The sequence below is a fragment of the Podarcis filfolensis genome (assembly GCF_964270895.1).
Source record: "Podarcis filfolensis genome assembly, chromosome: 10".
Lineage (NCBI taxonomy): Eukaryota > Metazoa > Chordata > Lepidosauria > Squamata > Lacertidae > Podarcis > Podarcis filfolensis.
The window spans coordinates 1,117,271-1,137,486 of NC_139612.1; the positions used below are offsets into that span (position 1 = coordinate 1,117,271).

The window sequence follows — 20,216 nt, forward strand, 5'->3', positions numbered from 1 at the left end:
GGGTACAACAAAGATCACAGCCTCAAAAAGAGTGGTGCAAAAGCAGGACTGTAGCTGGGGGGGTGAGGTGGGCGATGGGGGGGCACAAAAATTGGCTTTAAAATATGTCCATAAATATAAATATTGATTATTGCCTCATAAGAAATGGTTTTAAATAGAGGGTGAATTGGATGGGTGGGGGAGAGGCAGAAAGAAGAGCCGTGGCTGGGGGCGCAATCTGGACAGTTCTGCCAGGGGCGCAAGATCACCCAGCTACGGCTCTGTGCAAGAGTGTGACACTAGCACTCTGGGTTTGTCAAGGGCTCACGCCAGAGTGCTGGACCTTCGGCACTCTGGTGCAACCCTGCTCACAAGACATGACCCACCACAGCCACGGTCATGTCCAGCAGGGCCTGCCACAGCCAGCCCCTCAAGATGAGGGGGGGCTCAGCCCCTTCCCAATATATGGGGGGGGGCTTGGGTGTCCTCAGTCCCATAGAGTTGGCACCTATGCTAATAATTAAAATGGCTTTTTTATTATAAGGATTCCTCACTGTTCTTTGGGAAGCTCAGAGTGGCTTCTGTGAGGCTTCCAGTGGCTGTCCCTCATGGCACTCGTGCATTGTCTTGTTCCAGCAGAAGGTGCTTCTGGGCTCCTCACTGGAGCAGATTATATCACACCCTTCCTCCTTCACAAGCCCAAGGCAACAGCAATTCCAAGTACCTTTCTTTTTCCCTTCTGGAGGCTTCAGATTTTAAAAGGCCTCACATACACTTTTGCAAGTTTTTCCTTGAAAGTGTGTAGAGGTTACTCAGCACAGACAAATCAATATGGAAGGAGTCCATGGAGATTGGGGAGGGGGTGGAAAGCCTACCAGCTAACACATCTTTTTGGTTTTTGCACTGTAGTACTGCAGACTGGAATGCAAAAGCCTGCAATTTCAATACAAGTCTAACGAGTAAAGTCTTTGGAATTCTGCTGGCAGGGTAGAATGATAGTCTTTTAATTTAAAGCAGTTTAGCTGGATAAAGCTTTCTGCATGTAAATTCTTAGCTGTCTGTTCGCTAAAACATCATCTTCCAAAGTTGTATTTTGGAGGACACTGAATGCTCAACACATGAAATTGTAGGAGCCTTGAAAGCTTGTATGCCATGGTCCAGATCTCCCTGAGGTGAGCCAGAGAAGCTATAGAAGGGTCAGACTCTGGTGAAATAAATGCCAGCTGACAACAAAAGAAGCAAACATAGCAAAGAACATGAGGTCCAGAGGAATGCATGAAGAGAGCCAAGGCCAACATTTATTATGTTAATGTTATTTAAAATATTTAAATAGATCAGAATATTTATATTTAGGATCATACTTTAAGGGGCAGGGAAGTAAAAGCACCTGTGAGCAATCCAGATTGGATCTGGATCACATCAGTGAGGGAGGAGTGATTTATTCCCTCCTCGCTTAATGTTTTCCAAGTTAAAGCTGCTCCTGTGAAGCTGCTCTGGGACCTGCAGGAGAAAACATGCAAGCCATCGTATGGTTACCTGTGAGTTTTCCTCTATGGCAAAATAGTTAAAGGGGGAGAAATTGTAATTAGGTAAATAGCATTGGGGGTGGGGCTCACATAGGATCACATCAATAATTTTTTTCAGCAGTGTTTTATCAATGCACCTGCGTGCACTGAAAACACAGAAGAGGGAAAAGATGCGAGGGAAAGTCAAGCTATGGGGAACTGCACATTCTGCAGCTCCAAAATTTATTTTGGAAATTCTCTTAGTTAAACTGGAATTCTGATGGAGATACTAAACCAAATAAATGATAATGGGAATGTACAGAGAGAACCCTGTCATTTGTACTGGGCACTGCAGTGTACACCCCCCCCATGCATCAGTACATATAAAAGACTCTGTATGAAACCTCTTGCTTCTATTTCTACAGGGAAGAAAAGATCCCACCCATCCTGTACCCCGTGCAAAGTTCTTGGTGCCAAAACCCAAGCTGTCCCACACATCCCCATTACACTGTGGGAAGATACATCCCGGCGGGCATTGAGGGGAGCCATGTGGGCAGACAAATGAGAACTCAGCTGGTAAAGCAGGATCCAGATACCGGTGAGTTAAAGGACATTTAGAGAATGAAGGGTGGTGTGTGTTTGTTTTTAAATACTGACAGAAGGAATTTAGAGAAAGTGACAAGAGCAAAAGATTTCTCATAGGATCTTCTTTTGCATTAGCCTTGCCGATACTTGTTGCTAACACATCCATTGTGTTGGTACAAGATGTTTGTTGTTAGGGGTGTCTCTTTTTGGAAGCTGAAATGACACACTGAGCCACCACTGGGAGAGACCCGCTATGTTGCCTGTGCCTTGTTAATGAAGCAAGTGCGAAGAAGCTGCTCAAATACTGTGAACACCAGACAAAGCGGTGACACACACATACACACAGAAGGAAAAGGTTTCAATGTCTCCAGGGACACATGTCAGAAGGAGTGGTTAAAATTAAGAAAAAGCATGTTGCATAGCTATTTTAGATTTAGTTAGATGTCTGTGCCAGAAATGAGGGAGGGTTAGTTTTGGTACAAATAAGTACAATAGCACCAGGTAAAAAATACATAATCTATATACATAGACATAATATAAAATAGAGAAAGTCAGAGAAAATTAAATGAAATATAGTATAAAATTCAAACAACATGACACCCATACAATCATTCATCCAGCCTCAGTCACCAGCCATTGCACTCCACGCCACAGCCATTCAACTGCACAGCTCTCATTGCCAAAATTAGGTACTTTTCACTTAAGTTTCACTGATTTCAAGGGGAGAATTAAACACATTTGGTATAGAGAACCCATATTGTAAATGCTCCAAAAACACACACTATTCTCACACCATACTCATTAATTATACAAACTCTGTAATACAAAATATCCATTTATTAGGTGTGCTGCAGCAACATTTACATGACTGCTGTTCTGTTTCTTTACTTAGTTATCTGACCTCTAACCAGGTGCTATATATCTGCTTTCTTGCTGCTTGAGATATTAGTGTGATAAACTCTTTGCTGCAGCTCTCCCTGTTGAATGAGAGACTCTCTTATGATAGCCACAACATGCTAATCCATGCTTCATTTCTAAGATATGGCAAAGGCTGTGCCATGTTTCTAGAAAAAGAGGCACCGGAACTCACCACAAATGCCTCCCTTGTTCTCTTACAATGGCAATGGCGCCCACCTGAGATGTGCCGGAACTGAGGTCCAGCAAGTTCCAGTTGGAAAAAAGACCTGGGTAAAGGTGTGGTATCCAGATATCTAGGAGAATTCACAAGATGCTTTTCGATTCCAGAATTCTCCCATAAGAAGACTTCCCTGGGCAGAAAACAATAGGAGTGTAGGTTGCCACTTCAACTATTGTTTTCTCCAATACAGCTCAAGCAGATTTAAAGGAGCAGTCCAACATTTACATACAATGGTCTCTTGGTCTGGAACCTTGGCCTAGTTGTTAATTAAGCTGCAGTTCAGACCAGGGTCTGCTGTGCATGTGGGAAAGTGGGGAGGGCCTAGCCCATGGGTAGGCAAACTAGGGCCCGAGGGCCACATCCAGCCCAATCGCCTTCTAAATCCAGCTCGCGGACGGTCCAGGAATCAGCATGTTTTTACATGAGTAGAATGTGCCCTTTTATTTAAAATGCATCTCTGGGTTATTTGTGGGGCATAGGTACTCGTTCTCCCCCCCAAAAAATATAGTCCGGTAGTCTGGCCCCCCACAAGGTCTGAGGGACAGTGGACCGGCCCCCTGCTGAAAAGGTCTGCTGACCCCTGGCCTAGGCCTATTGCATCTCTTGCCTTATTTCAGGGTGGAACTACAGGTGTCAGCAGCAGATCTGGACTACTTTCAAATGCTTCCAGTGGGATTTTGGGTAGAAAGGCTGTGGGTGCAGAGGTTTTAATCTCTTCCTTTGCTCTCCCCCCAACCCCCTAACCTCTGACCCAGACATTTTCCTCAACTAGTCCTGAGGACAGAATCAAACTCAGCTGAGGAGAAATCACCTGGGATGACAAGTTGTGGCAGAAAGCATCAGGTGGAGAGAGAGTTCAGCACTCCCTACCTGTTATAGTGAGAACTGGAAGAAACTACTTAAAATCTTGCCTCAGCTATTATGACTTCACAAGATAGCCTTAGGCAAACTACTCTCTCTCAGCATAATTGCACAATAATGCTGACCCATCCAGTGGTGGGCCTACATTTTGGGGGCTCTGAAGCTTGAACAGTCATGGGGGGCCCTTCGCAACCAGCAACAAAGTCTGGTTAACCACTGATATCTTCTTCAATGGGGCTGTTCCATGGTAGATCACCACACCTTTCTGTGCTACTTACTCTCAAACGCTGGGATTGTTAAAAAACATGCAACAAAAAAATAATAAATTTGAGTCACACGACTCAAATTGGGTCTACTAGACCTAGAACCTTTAAGCAATTTGGACCAAAGTTTCCTCAGGGCCCCCTCTGGGATTAGGGACCCTGACAGTTGATCCATTTCAGAGTAGATCGCCCCTGGACCCACTGTACAAATTTATTGTAATGTTTACTGTGATAATGTAGGTGCTGTAAAATGCTTTGAGTACTTAAATTTGCTATTTTGTATTTAACATTGCACCCCATTCTTTCCTACCGAGAGCTAATGCTGCCTAAAAGTGCTTAACTTAGTTTTGTTTTTAATCCACATTATGAGCTAATAACAAGGATGCTACAAAATTGTTTCACTGGGTATTGGAAGCTGTAGTGATTCTTTTTTCTGGCAAGTCTTCATAGAAACCCATAACAAAATGTATATTTCCTTCTGTAGAGAACAAATAGACAAATACAATCATTATTCTTTTATTTCAGTGCAAATAATTCACTATTGTTTGAAATGCATTGTGGCTATTAATGATCATTTGGCAGATCGTTGATTTTGAAATATGTGGCTATTAAGATACTGCATTTTCTCTGCGTATCTACTATATTTACCAGCAGTTTTATAGCCACATTGTGTAACTTGGAGTCCAAGAAAACAATGATTAATGGCTTTATTTAAGAGAATTTGTCTGTTTAGTTTGTACTGAAGCCTATGGACACCACAAAGCAGGTGCTAAGACTATATGTACAGATCATAGCTATTCAGAACTACGGAGACGGCAATCCATGGCACATTCACTTTTAAGCGCTAATTAAATTATTGCCAGTTGCATTTTTTTATCTCATTGATATTGAACTCCCCCAGTTCTTCTCCCAGCATAGGTTATCTACCAAGGCAGTTTCTACACCAAAAAGTTTAAACCCAGGCCTGAATTGAGATAAGCAGCCTCTTCCAAGAGCACCTGGAATTGAATGGCAATCACTTGCTCAAGCCCTCTGTTTCAGAAATAGGGATGAGGGAGAAATTGGATTCTGTTCTTATTTAAAACCAGATTTATCAAATTTGCAGTTTCCAAAACAAAATAAGAACTGAAACACAGCCATCTTTCAAAATTCTCACTTATCCAAATTATGCGATGCAGTTCTCCAGCCAACCAGTGTTTACAAAAATACATATATTAGGGGGAAGTGTGCATGAAATGAATATATTTGTGAAAATAATGTATAGAAATGCATTGTATTAGGGTAAATTGCTTGCAAACCTGTCTACATTACTCAAAATTCATTCATCTAACAAAACAGGATTAGAAGGTACTCTGGACACATCCATAGACCCAACTGTCACCACAGTGAGAGGCAGGTGGAAATGAAAATGAAAATGGTTATCTTCAGCCTATTGGGAAATAAATGTGCTTAAATATAGTTTCTGTTGCAGACTTGTTTGCTAAACGTTAAAAGATTTATAACAGTCTTTAAAGGAACCAGAATAAAATTTTATTCTGTTTTAAAGATCAGAAATATACTTTTGAGGCATTAGGACCTTTGAATAGATGTACACATTAGTAACAAGTTTTAAATCCTAAGGAGTTGGAATTTTATTTAAAATATATATATTTAAAGATCTGCTATAATGTTAGTGAAAAGGCAGTATCTCTCCCCCCCGCCCCCCCATTTCTTTTTCTTTTAAAAGTAGTGCACATAAGTTTGCTTTTGTTTTCTCTCCACAGGCCTTCTCTGCCCAGGAAGTAGTCATAGCATAAAGCCAGCAGAAGACAGTAACATGAAAAACAGAATAAGACCAACTCGTTCAGCAGGAGTAAGTAACCATGACATGTTTGATTGTTATTAAAGATTTAGAGTGCATGGCAACAAAAAAAGACAAAATCAGTTCACTGCCTCAAGGAGCTTACACAATATAAAAAGAGGGTGTGTAGATGAGGGAGGGAAGTGGAAAACAAGTAGCAAATCAGCAGAGAGGAGGAATGGGAAAGACAAAGGTAACAAGAGGTGAACAAATGCTTTTTCACTTACATACTTTGGATTGATTTCATTTGTCACATGGAAGACTAAAAGTCATGAGCCTAAGGCTTTTTTATTGATAAAAATGAGTTTTTATTTGAGTTTGAAGAAAGAGAAATGCAGCAGCACGCAGGTGTTTTAGGAGTGAGTTCTGAGCATCAGAGAATGAATGGATGGAGCTGTTCAAGGGAGCAAGGCATCTTTGGGGAGAGGAGGGCTGTGGAGCTAAAGGAGAAGATTTGAGACATATAAGGCTATGGAGACAGAAAAAATGGCATCTGCCACAGAGAGCTTTAAAGCTAAGGACAAGTATGTGTTGGATGCAAAGGGAGCTGGGAAGCCAGTGAATGGCTGCATGCCAAGAAAGGACAGGGTCCGAATGAGAAGAGAAGTGAGCAAGTTTTGAGTGAAGGCAAAATGGTGCAGCAAGTCTCTGATTCAATATACCTGTGTGTGGAGAAACATCATCTCACTTTTTAATCATCAAGCAGATCTTTTCCTGCAACATAAACTCAAACACAGCATCTCTCAACCGGGGGCCAAATTACCCCTTGGGGGCCCCCAGGATATTCCAAGGGGGTCGCAGGTGATAATCGTGTAAATGGGGGGTGGGGGAGCGCATAGCATGAGACATGGGGCCACAGAGGGAAGTGAGAAGTGAAGGAAACAGAAGTGACTGAGAAAATAAAACAGAAAAGAAATGAAGAAAATAAAAAACAGAGAAGCAGAGAAGTGACTGTGCTTCCCAGTGGATGGAGCACCACGCACACTCTGTGTCAGTGTCGCTTCCGCTTCCTTCTCCCTCCCACTTCTGCACTCCTCCGCTGCGTGCACCAAGCATCTCGTTTGTCACGGGCAAGTCCATGGGTGCAGTTATCCCTCACAGCAAGGTGCATGATGTGGTTATCTCTCACAGCAATAGAACTAGATATAAAAAAGCTTGTTTCTGGTCATCAAGCACAAGGGTCACATTGATCGAGAAGTACTTAAAGTATAATTTTTTATGTAACTGTCTTTTGTATAAATTATAAAAATTACCGGTATGAATTAAATTGTTCTATTTACAAAAAAAACCCACATTTAAATAGCTACCCTTCTACCAGTAGGACAGGGGGTGTGACAGGAAGAAAACATGTTTGAAAGGGGAAAGTCAGAAATAGGTTGAGATACACTGCTCTAAAGAAACTCTGAATTTATAGCCAACCCCAGTTGCGTAGTCTCTATGCAATTCCACAAAGTGGAAAGGCATGCCTGTGTACCAGACCATCTGATGCATCTAACAAAGTGAGCCTATTCCTACAAAAGCTTATCCCACAAAAGCTGTGTTAGTCTTTAAAGAGCTAACATAATAATAATGGATTACAAACCAATGGGATTCCTTAGAAATATTTGATGTAGCTGGCAACGGGCACATTCATACATCTAGCATTTCAGGGTTCAGTTGCCCTGTTCAGCACTATGGACCCCATAGTCCAGACGTGTTCCTGTGCTGGTACCCTCTGCTTTCCATGGCTGATAGTGAGTGGCTGGCAGCAGCTGTGCAGTCTACATCTCTGGTTTCCTGTGGGTATTTGGTTGGGGCACATGGTGCTTAGAGCAGTAAGGGTGGGGTTATCTAATCTTCACAACAGCCTTACCTGAGAGATCGTGGCTGGTCTAAGGATGCTGTGTCCAGAAAACACACTACATCACACTGGCTTTTCATAGTACAGTCCTCATTTTTTAGTTTTGTGTTGAACTAGGAGTGCAATTATTCTTAGTGTTTAAGGTAGGCATTAAATCTTAACAAATATTAGCTTAGATGCATGAAATATATTGTATAATTGATCTATATGTATGTATATTACATAAAACGTTTTTGGAAGATGTCCTTCCCACCTTCTTTCTTGACACACCACAATAAGCCAGAAAGTCTCCAATTAGCCATTGTTTCCTGTTTTACATGAACTGGGAAACTATAGATGCCAGGTTCCAAACAGGCTGGTAACTTAAATCAGTTTTAAAATATGGTTTAAGATCCTGGCTTGTTCTGAACCTGGTAACAATAGTTTCCCAGTTCAAACCAAATGGGAAACTATGGCCATTTGGGGACTTCCTGACTTACTATAGTCTAGGGATCCTGCAGGATGCAGGATATCAGCCTATTAAGCTGACATAATTGTCCAAACTGGGCCATAGTGTAAGTGTGTGTGTGCTTCAGAGTTTTAATGTGTGAGGCATTTAATGTGTTTGAGGTATGGCCCTCAGCAACTGGCAGACCAACTATGGCCTAGTAAGGCTGGCCCTGTAGACCAAAGAAAAGTCCACTTAGCCTAACGTGCTGCAACAGATTCATAACACTCAAGCTACACTAGATGATGAATTTATTTATATGCCGCCCATCTGACTGGGTGGCTTCTAACAAATTAAAACACAGTAAGACATCAAACATTTAAACCTTCCCTCTGCAGGGCTGCCTTCAGATGTCTTCTAAAGGTTGCATAGTTACTTACCTCCTTGACATCTGATGGGAGGATGTTCCACAGGGAGGGCACGACTACTGAGAAGGCCCTCTGCCTGGTTCACTGTAGCTTCACTTCTCTCAGTGAGAGAACCAGCAGAAGGCCCTTGGAGGTGGACCTCAGTGTCCAGGAATGGAAATGCTCCTTTAGGTATACAGGGCCAAGGCTGTTTAGGGCTTTAAGGGTCAGCACCAGTACTTTGAATTGTGCTTGGAAACATACTGGGAGCCAGTAAAGATCCTTTAACACCAGTGTTATATGGTCCAACAGCTGCTCCCAGTCACCAGTCTAGCTGCTGCATTCTGGATTGGTTGTAGTTTCTGAGTCGCCTTCAAAGGTAGCCCCACATAGAGTACGTTGCAGTAGGCCAAGCGGAAGATAACCAGAGCATGTACCACTCTGACAAGGCAGTGCGCAGGCAGGTAGAGTCTCAATTGGTGTACCAGATGGAGCTGGTAGACAGCTGCCCTGGACACAGGATTAACCTGTTGTTCCATGGACAACTGTGAGTCCAAAATGACTCCCAGGCTGTGCATGCACCTGGTCATTCAGGAGCATAGTTGCCCATTCAAGACCAGGGAGTCCCCCACAACTGCCTACCCAATCCCTCAGAAACACGAAGTCCTGAGCGGCCACTTGTAGGGGTGTGTCAGCATGGATGTTAAAATCCCCTAGGACCACCCATCTAAGTGTCTCCAGGAGAACATCCTTCACAACCTGAAGCAGCTCAGGCAGGAAGCAGAGATGCCGGTACACCAATAGGAATCCTGTACTGCCCTTATTGTCCAACTTCCAGAACATGCACTCAGAAAACTGGGTCTCCCCAGTAGGTTGCCTGGTGCAAACTAATGACTTCCTAAAAATCACTGCATCCCCTTCCCCACATGACCTGGGTTGCTGTGTGTAAGAGAAACCTGGCGGACAAGCAATGGCAAGAACATGTCATGTCCAACCAGGTCTCTGTTACACATGCCAGGTCAAGTCCTCCATCCATGATCAAGTCATGGATGGCAGTGGTCTTATGAATCATTGTCCTGGCATTGCACAGCAGCACCTTAAGGTCATGTGGGACACCCTTGTTGATACCTGTATCCTTCTGGTCAGGGCAGGGATAGTTTTCAGACAGTGACTAAACTTGCCTCCTCAGTAATGACGTGGTCTACTCTAGTCCTAGCATAACTCCTCCTCCTGTCTGTGATCACTGGGATCACGTGCTTGAAATCTAGCTATAGAAGCATAGGATTTGAGGGCAGCAAGAAAAGAATCAGCAATACGTATGCAATTCCCAGAGGTTGGATGGAGGGGGACTATTAATTGGGGAAAGGCCCCATTGCAATAGTCAGCTATAGATTGCCACACCATCTGCTATATTGGTTGGCAATGGTGTATAACCTTAGTATGCTGAGATGATAGAGAGTACTTCTGGGGCCATAAATCTGATTAAGATTCTGTCAGTGATGGGATTATCTGGAGGGTACTTATCATTTTACTTAAGCCAAACAGCTTAATTTTTGCATAGATTTTCCTCTTAGAGGACTTAATGAGACTTGTGTAGACATTGGCATGTATTTCAGAATTGAAATAGAGGAGTTGCCTGAAGTATTAGATGCACCTTTCTTCTTAGCTGAATTTTTCTCTTCCTCAGTCCCGTATTTTTATTTATAGACATATGAATTCCTTGTATGTTATCTTTGCTGCTACTGATGACATTCTTGGCATTGTAGTGCAGTTAGTATGATGGTGCTTGCATATTTTAAAAAAAATTCCATGCTGCTTAGTGGTATGTTTAGTGTGTGTGGCACCTTAATGCTTTTGGACAGAAATACCTTCAGGTGGTAAATATGTTCATATATTTACATACTGAGGCCTATTTATAATGTGTGCATTTGCCTTTACATCACAGTAGTGAATCTGGGGCATCATTTTACTTCTTGAGTATCACATCTTTGGTGTTATAAATATTAACTTGCTGGTCCACATGACGACAGAAGAAAAATTCAGAATGTAACAGTTAGAGGGTTGCCATATTTTAAAAAATGAAAATCCAGACACAAAAGTTTTTTCTTTCAGTTTTGCCCAAATTTGTTGAACTTTTTCGGCAAAATCGCAAAAAAATACGTTTTTGAGCTTTTTAAAAAATTACACCCACCAAAAACAGCACTGCCAACATGGGTTGCTATTCAACTGGATTTTCCCGGACATTTTGGCCGCTTTCCTCCTGGACACTGCTTCCTGCAGCAGTATTCTGTGTATGTCTGGATGTATAGCAACCCTAAACAGATAGGAAATTCAGGAAGATGTTTGGGTGGGGTGGCAGAGAATAATACTTTACACCACCGCCAAGCTGTTCAGTCCCAACCTATGCTGAGGTCTGGTTCAGTAGTCAGTCTGATTGTTGATCACTGATAGAACGGCAGATTGTACATAATAAGTTGGGGGAGCAGCTGTGGGTATCAAGCATAGAGAGATGGAGTACTGTGAACTATAACGTATGCCTCAAATAAGGAGAGAATGAGATTAGATTGGACCAGAGATGTTCTGGCCCATTTCTGCAGTCAGCTCTGGCATGGTGCATGGGCTGTGAGCTGCGAGCGCTTCAAGCGGTGCTGGCCATGTGATAACTGCTGGTACATGCAGAATTCAGCACACATTGAGTTTTCGTATGGGCCTGTAAACTGCTGAAGTCCAGCTGGCAGCGCATTTCTTTTTTTTTTTTTTTTAATAAATATTTATTAAAGTTTCAAAAAAGGTTACAAAAAAAAGGGGTTACAAAATGAAAAAGGAAAAAAAAGAAGAAATGCAAAAATACAAAGAAATACAGGGTACAGAAAAATAAATAAAAAGCAGTTAAAAAAGAAAAAAAATCAATCCTTTCATGTCACATATTTCATTTGCTTGTTTCCCTGACCTCCTCACACCTCCCTTTTTTGTATTCCAGTTCAATTAGTTAATTCAGCAAATCCTTTCCCTCTTTGTTTTTATCTTAATCCTTTATCTTAATATATTATAACTTAACATTCTCACCTATTAACAATCCATTTTTGCATACTCCTTTGTAACATTACTGCTAAAGCCACTTAACTTCCTTCCAACATCAATCTAACATTCCTTAATTTTGCAGTATTTCTGTAGATATTTTTTAAATTTCTTCCAATCTTCTTCCACCGACTCTTCTCCCTGGTCTCGGATTCTGCCAGTCATTTCCGCCAGTTCCATATAGTCCATCACCTTCATCTGCCATTCTTCCAGGGTGGGTAGATCTTGTGTCTTCCAATACTTTGCAATGAGCATTCTTGCTGCTGTTGTAGCATACATAAAGAAAGTTCTATCCTTCTTTGGCACCAATTGGCCGACCATGCCCAGGAGAAAGGCCTCTGGTTTCTTCAGGAAGGTGTATTTAAATACCTTTTTCATTTCATTATAGATCATCTCCCAGAAAGCCTTAATCTTTGGGCACGTCCACCAAAGGTGAAAGAATGTACCTTCATTTTCTTTACATTTCCAACATTTATTATCGGGCAAATGATAGATTTTTGCAAGCTTAACTGGTGTCATGTACCACCTGTATATCATTTTCATAATATTCTCTCTTAAGGCATTACATGCTGTAAATTTCATACCTGTGGTCCACAACTGTTCCCAGTCAGCAAACATAATGTTATGTCCAACATCTTGTGCCCATTTAATCATAGCAGATTTAACCGTTTCATCCTGAGTATTCCATTTCAACAGCAAGTTATACATTCTTGATAATATCTTAGTTTTGGGATCTAACAGTTCTGTTTCCAATTTTGATTTTTCCACCTGGAAGCCAATTTTCTTGTCCAGATTGTAAGCCTCCCTTATTTGATAATAATGAAGCCAATCTCGCACTTTATCTTTTAGTTTCTCAAAACTCTGCAATTTCAATTTATCTCCTTCTTGTTCCAAAATCTCCCAATATTTCGGCCATTTGGCCTCCATATTGAGCTTTTTCTGAGCCTTCGCTTCCATTGATGATAACCACCTTGGGGTTTTATTTTCAAGTAAGTCTTTATATCTTATCCAAACATTGAACAATGCTTTCCTGACAATATGGTTTTTAAATGCTTTATGTGCTTTGACCTTATCATACCACAAATATGCATGCCACCCAAAAACATTGTTAAAACCTTCTAGATCCAAAATGTCTGTGTTCTCAAGAAGTAGCCAATCTTTCTTCCGCTGTCTCTTTTCCCTGGTCTCGGATTCTGCCGGTCATTTCTGCCAGTCCCATGTAATCTATAACCTTCATCTGCCATTCTTCCACGGTGGGTAGATCTTCTGTCTTCCAATACTTTGCGATGAGTATTCTTGCTGCCATTTCTTTCTGCGGCCCTTGTGTGTATAATTGTTTAAAATATCTCTGGAAGCAATTTCTAATCTCATTTGGCTTATATATGTTCTTTCCTTCCACTTCTAGATTTGTAACCGTATTTAATTTTTGTTTTTTCCTCATTTGCCAAGCCAATAGTTTACCACATTTGTCTGCTGATTCAAATGTCTTTTGTCTCATTTGTTTAATTTTCCATTCTATTTCTTGATTCATCAGTTCCATATATTGTGTTTGGTATAATTTGATTTCTCTCAAAATCTCTTTGGACTTTGGTTTTGATCTTAGTTTCCTTTCCCCTTCTTTTATCTTCTCCAAAATCTTATCTTTTTTCTCATTTTGGCTTCTCTTTTTTATTGCGTTTTGTTGTATCAGGAATCCTCGCATAAGGATGTGAGGGCGATCTGGCTGCGACATCTGTCACCCCATTGATCGCCAGGGTTGATTCGGCTGATCTGGCTGGCTAGGCGGGTGTCCCCTTCCTCCCTCACCGCTCCATGTGCGTCCCTCCCGAAGCTGCGCGCTCGGTGGAAGAGGACGACCATCCCAGATAGAAGGAGTGTACCGTTCTTCGGTCAAGGGTATAACGATAGCTGCGCTCCCCTGTTGGAACCTCCAAACAAGCTCAAGGTCCATTTGTAGGAGAACGTAGGGTAGTCAAGCTTCCAAGACTCCAGACACATCCAAGTAAGGCGCTGCATGTGGCAGTTTGCCATTCTTTAAAAAAAAAAAATCTAGATCCTTTTTCACTTCTGACCAACATTTTTCATAGTTGTCTTTAAATAAATTTAAGTTCTTAGCGGTCATATTAACCCCCAGGTATTTTACTTTCTTAGCCAATGTTAAACCTGTCTCCTTCTGAAACCTCTCTTTCTCAATCGGTGTTAGATTTTTCTCAAGAACCTTAGTTTTTAACTTGTTCAACTTAAATCCTGCAACTTGACCAAATTCTTGAATCAATTCCAATACTCTTTTAGTACTAGATTCTGGCTCCTGTAATGTCAGTACTAAATCATCTGCAAATGCTTTCAATTTGTACTGTTTGGCTCCGACCTGTATACCTTTGACCAATTGGTCCCTTCTGATCATATTTAGCAGAACCTCTAGGACCGAAATAAAAAGCAGTGGGGAAATTGGGCAACCTTGTCGTGTCCCTTTCTCTATCTTAAATTCCTCTGTCACCACATTGTTGACAATTAGTTTAGCCTTTTGTTCTGAATAAATTGCACCTATACCATTTCCAAAACCTTGACCAACCCCCATCCCCTGAAGATTTTTCTTCATAAAACTCCAAGAAATGTTGTCAAAAACCCAATGGATGCATTTTTTTCTGTGTTCTAAAGACCATCACACAACTGCTTTTTCTTATGGCATTAGCCCATTTAGTTCAAGCTAATGGTGGCTATCCCAATAGAACAGGCCAAGCAAATGGGCTCAACATTTTTATGGTCTGCTTAAATATAGTATTTGCCATCTTCTTCAGTGTAAAAACGGACACCATCTGCTCTGATCTCTCCTCTTCCTTTTCTTTGCCTAGTTTTCCCTGCTTCTTCCGCCTCAACCCTCTCTTCTTCCTCTGCTGTCTCATTTGATGGGTTGACAACCCTGCTGCTCTCACCTAGAGCCCTCTCCATGGAATGGTCTCACTATAGAGACTTGCCTGGAACCTGCTTTAATGTCTTTCTAGCACCAGGGAAATTCCTTTTCCCCCCTCTCCTCCCAGGCCTTTTAATACAATTTTAAAAAATTAATGTATTTATTTCCTAAGCTGTATGTATCACTTGATTGTAGAAAACCTCGAAGTGGTATACAAACAGAATAAAACAGTAAGATTATTAATTAAAAAATTCAAAAAAATGTAAACCAGTGTTATAAGAATTCTAAGGTCTTAAATATAAATAAAGTATTCATAAATGTACAAGGCAAACATATAAGTATATAAACCACGTGTCTGAAATAGTATAGGAGAGCTATCCTGAAGCTATTTTGACTCTCCCAAATTGACCTCAAATATTTCTCTGCAAGGAGAAATGAAATGGGAAAGTCTCCCCATTGTCTTTTGCTTACAAATCCTGTCTTAAGGGCGTATTTGTGTATGAATAGGGTGAGCCTGTGACCTGGATTTGGGAACTAAACTATTAACCATCACAAACCTACCTGACCATTATCAGGTATCCTGGCAAACAGGATTTCCGCTGTAGACCGCCTTCTTCTGTGATGTATATATGATGTTTCGGGGGGTGGTCTTGGGCTACAGGGTGGGCAGCTTCAAAAGTCTATATAAGGGCTTGCACACCATTGTTCTGGGTTCTCTCCTCCCTCCTGCATGTGGTGAGTGAGGACCCTGTTGCAACAGTTTAATAAAGATCAGACTTAGTAGCCACTTTGTTTCTCAATATACTCTGGTTGGCCTCTGTTATTTTCTCATACCAATAGGGGACCCACTTAAGGACTCTATATGGGCTCTTGAATACCCCATAAGGGAAAAGGGGCAGTTTTTTTTTCTTATAACAGTTTGGTGAGCCAGCCAGGAATTTCGGTTGACTGGATTCTGGGGGCGAGGAAGGACTGGTGATCCAGTGCGCACCAGGCGAATTGCCAGGAGGAATCACCAGTCCTCCAGTGATCCCCAGGGTCTGGAAATAACTGGAGTTCCAGTGGTGCTAACAAGAAGAAGCAATGCTCAATCAGGCCAGCCATAAACAACTACTTGTAAGATCCCAGGATCATCCGAAAACCAGCACATGCAGAAGCGATGATAGAGATCGTCCCGGGGGGGCGGGGAGTAGGTGGGACTCTCTCTCTTTTCTGTTTTGAATGCTACTAAATAGAGAGTTTTAGATTAGAAGCCTGGTGTCGAGCTGAGTTATTCAACGTTGACACAGACAAACCATTTTATACTGCGTGTGAACTCTGCTATTATCCGGCCACTGAGGAGAGTGGCAGCGCGCAGAGTGGAAATGTGTGGGCGCCATTGAAGTTTGTCGGAGTGGCAATAAATCAAATTTATTGCAGGGCCGTTGCAGCAGACTCAGTGGGTCAAAATTATATGACCCAACAAACTTTAACACTTTGTGCCGCTGACAGCTCAGTAGCAAGGAAAGCGAACGACTGGTCATGAGGGATCGTTAGGTCCGGAGGTTATTTTTTAGTATAAGGGTAACACCCACCTGTAGTCTAAGTCTAATACCAGGCACCTTAAAGAACCCTAGCATGGGCTCAAATTGTGAAAAGGGTTGACCAGTCAGGCTCGTGCCAAGAAGAAAGCCTGGCCAGCACTTTCTTCTCGACAGGACTCTGAAATAGCCTTCTGAAATAGCCCTCCTGTTAGAGATCTTTGTTTTCTCTAGAAGTGGATAAGTTTTGTACTTAAGGTTTAAAAATGTTAAGAAACAGTTTTCCTGTGCTTAAATTGGCCTTAAAGGTAACATTCAGCAGCTGCTTATCTTAAATGTGCAGTTTTAAAATTCAAGCTTGCTTCAAATTTTTTGTGACGGAGACATGTTTTGGGTTGATCAGATATTGAGGAAAGGGGAAGAGGTGAGATGTTTGTCTGAGTTCCAAAGTGTAGATGCCACCACATCGAAATAATAATTTCTTTCACATGTGGAATGGGTATTATGTGGCACCTGTAACTGGCCACAATTCTGTGCTCCTATGATTTTCTTCCTTCCTATCTTCCAATGTTTCAGTTACGGAAAGCTCTGTGTTCTCGTATTTCTTTCTCCATGTTGGGGTCCTGTGTCTCTCTGTTAGCAGCTTTCTGCTATTTTCCTCACTCCACTATATTCCTTGGCAACCTCATAAAATCCCATGACTTTCAGTTACCTGTGTCTACAGAGATGACCCCCAGCTCAGCCCCTTGACCCCTAAACTGCCCTCCTTCCCCTCCCGTTCTACATATCCAACTTGCAGGCTAGTAAGTCTCACTGGATGCTTTGTCATTGTTTCAAACTCAGTATGCCTGAGACCAAACTTCTTAACTCCAAAGTTCTCCTCTCCTCATACATATTGGTTTCTCTGTCCTCTGTCTCCATATTCAGTCATTTTGCTTCTCCCTATACAGCATTGCACCCCCTACAAATAAACCTCTTCCTACCTGTACCTTCAGCAAAAACCTGGGTCCCTGTCCTGTCTTAATGACTGGAATCCTATCCATTCTGGGTCTTCCACCTTGGTCCCCTCATTTCTGTTCTGGACTCTGCTGCCAAAACCTTTACCTCTCATTGCTCTGATAAACTGACACCCATCTTAAATTCCTACACTGTATTCCTTTCTGCTCCCAGATCCAGCACATAGTATTTGTTATTTCCCTGCCACACCACAAGTATCTCACTACTTTTATCCAAGCACATCCTTGCATGTGATCATCACTTTCTCAGACCCACTACCCTCAACCATCCAAAGATCATCTGCTCCCTCAATAGGCTCTGCCTCACAGAGTTGTCACCTCCCTTGTTTCCTTCACACCCCTCCTCAAGACCCACCTTTTCTATGAAGCTTTTAACTCATGTATTTTTCACTAGTTTTCGTGCTTGATTGTAACTCAGCCTAAGTATGTGTAATGGAAACCATCATGTGTTCTGTTCCATTTACCCCTGCCTTTGCTTCCCTCCCATTCCTTTGTGCCAAATATTAGATTGTAAGCTCCTCGGGGCAGGAACTTGTCCTCTTGTACACTGTAAAGGGCCATGCCTACTGATACATGTGTGAGAGAGAGGGGGGGGAGAGAAGCTGCTTCTGCTATTGTTCACATGGTTTAAAATGATGTGTGGAAGATACTGGTTCAAATCTTGGTGAAAAACCAATAAATCATGTGAATCAAATGGCTTCCATTTACCAGACAGTAGCCTCTCAACCAAATTTCCAGCAGACTGTGACTTATTGCAAGTTTGGAGCCCCTAGTATCCAAGAGTGGCTGGGGAAACCCAGCCAGATAGGCAGGGTATAAATATTATTATTATTATTATTATTATTATTATTATTATTATTAATTACTACCTGAAGAGCAATCAATGGGAGAGTCCATGAACAGTCAGATTCCTTGAGAATAACTTAAGGGTTAAGGCCCCATCTGGCGTCAAGGATCAGCCTACTTGTGCATCTTCCAAGTGGTCACACCTCAGTACCCACTGGCACTCACCCATTGGCAAGTGTCTACAAACCTGCTGGTGAGGAGGGAGCCACACCGAGAGAGGAGGGAGGGCCGTGGAGGTTTCTTGTCTAAGTGCCCTCCCAAGCCCGGAGTTGACACTGGTCGTGATTTTTACAACAGCTTGTTTACTGACAAGCATAGTTGCTCCTAGACTACCACCAGAAACATCTACAAAATTTTCTAATGTGGCTAAGTAGATTTGCACCCCCTGTTAAGAAGCAGAATTACTAGTTTACTTTGTAACCATGAAATAAACATCAATTACACGAACAGAATTTGCAGATAATACCTAGAGCTGGACCATAAAGAAGGCTGATCACCGAAGAATTGATGCTTTTGAATTATGGTGCTGGAGGAGACTCTTGAGAATCCCATGGACTGCAAGAAGATCAAACGCATCCATTCTTAAGGAAATCAGCCCTGAGTGCTCACTGGAAGGACAGATCCTGAAGCTGAGGCTCCAATACTTTGGCCACCTCATGAGAAGAGAAGACTCCCTGGAAAAGACCCTGATGTTGGGAAAGATGGAGGGCACAAGGAGAAGGGGACGACAGAGGACAAGATGGTTGGATGGTGTTCTCGAAGCTACAAACATGAGCCTGGCCAAACTGCGGGAGGCGGTTGAAGACAGGAGTTCCTGGCGTGCTCTGGTCCATGGGGTCACGAAGAGTCGGACACGACTAAACAACAACAACCTAGAACAGTTGAAAGCAACTATGGGATGGCAATGCTCATACTACTCTAGATGGGACATAAACAGGTCCTGATACATGTAACTAAAGTGTCATGCTCTGCCATTGCTTTTCAGTAGCAATGGGTTCATTTCTCCAGTTCAAACAGCAGCAACAAAATCCAGAATCCTTAGCCCAGTCTGCCTCTCTCCTTCAGCCACTTCCCAATGAGCTACTCACAATTGTATTGCAATTTTATGTTTCTTTAGGCGGAGAAAAGAGTACTTTAATCTTATGAACAATGGGAGGCCCCAGGTTGAGACATCCAGTCATCTATTCTTAGAACATGCAAAGAAAGAGAGCCAACTTTGTAAGGCAACTTGGTGATGTAAAAACATTTTTAAAGGAGAATTGTGATCATTAATCTCCAAAGTCAGCAAAAAAGGTACCATTCAGTACTGGTTCAGATGTTAGTAGTTTAAAAAGTAGGATCAGTAATCCACACAAAACCAAAATGTGTGTTACTTCTTTAGTTGAAGTGAAAAACCAAAAATATAGTTTTGGCTTTTTAACCCTGCTTGAAAATGGTATTTCATCTACTTAGCTGTTCATAGGATTAATATGCTACCATAAGAAATTCAAGATACCTTTTCCTGTTAGAGAAAAAAATATTCTTCAGAATAGGTTTAGTTACCTACAAACAATGCCAACTAAAATATGGGAAAGTGCTACTTTTTCATCATGCAAAAAATCCTGTTGCCTTCATTACAAATAATGGATTGGGATCTGTGTTAGCCAATATGCCATCTGTCATTCTGATTGATGTACTTTATGCAACTTATTGACAAACCCAAAAGAGAGAGAGAACTTTTCTTTATGTAAATAAGTCTAAGGTTGTATAATACCATGGGTGGAAATACATTTCAATCTTGTACTCAGAAATAAATTCCATTATTTTCAGAGGGGCTTTTTCTCAAGACCAGGCTTCCTCAAACTCGGCCCTCCAGATGTTTTTTGGCCTACAACTCCCATGATCTCTAGCTAGCAGGACCAGTGGTCAGGGATGATGGGAATTGTAGTCTCAAAACATCTGGAGGGTTGAGGTTGAGGAAGCCTGCTCAAGACATTGAAGTCTTAAGTGGACACTAAGCT

General features: G+C 41.9%; 1 protein-coding gene across 12 annotated transcripts in view; it reads left to right on the plus strand.

Moving 5' to 3' along the window:
- LMNTD1 (lamin tail domain containing 1) overlaps positions 1 to 20,216 on the plus strand; it is a 221,718-nt gene that overhangs the window by 127,550 nt on the left and 73,952 nt on the right. For 11 of the 12 annotated variants that reach the window (XR_014539395.1, XR_014539396.1, XM_083575219.1 and 8 more), the window contains 2 exons: positions 1,910 to 2,082; positions 6,095 to 6,183. Coding sequence is in view for 9 of the 12 variants with exons in the window: in XM_083575219.1 (XP_083431345.1) it covers positions 1,910 to 2,082; positions 6,095 to 6,183 (262 nt within the window). In the remaining 3 variants the exon portion in view is untranslated. Of the gene's footprint in view, positions 1 to 1,909; positions 2,083 to 6,094; positions 6,184 to 19,333; positions 19,510 to 20,216 lie in introns of all 12 variants that reach the window. The other variant, XR_014539397.1, reaches the window with a different exon arrangement.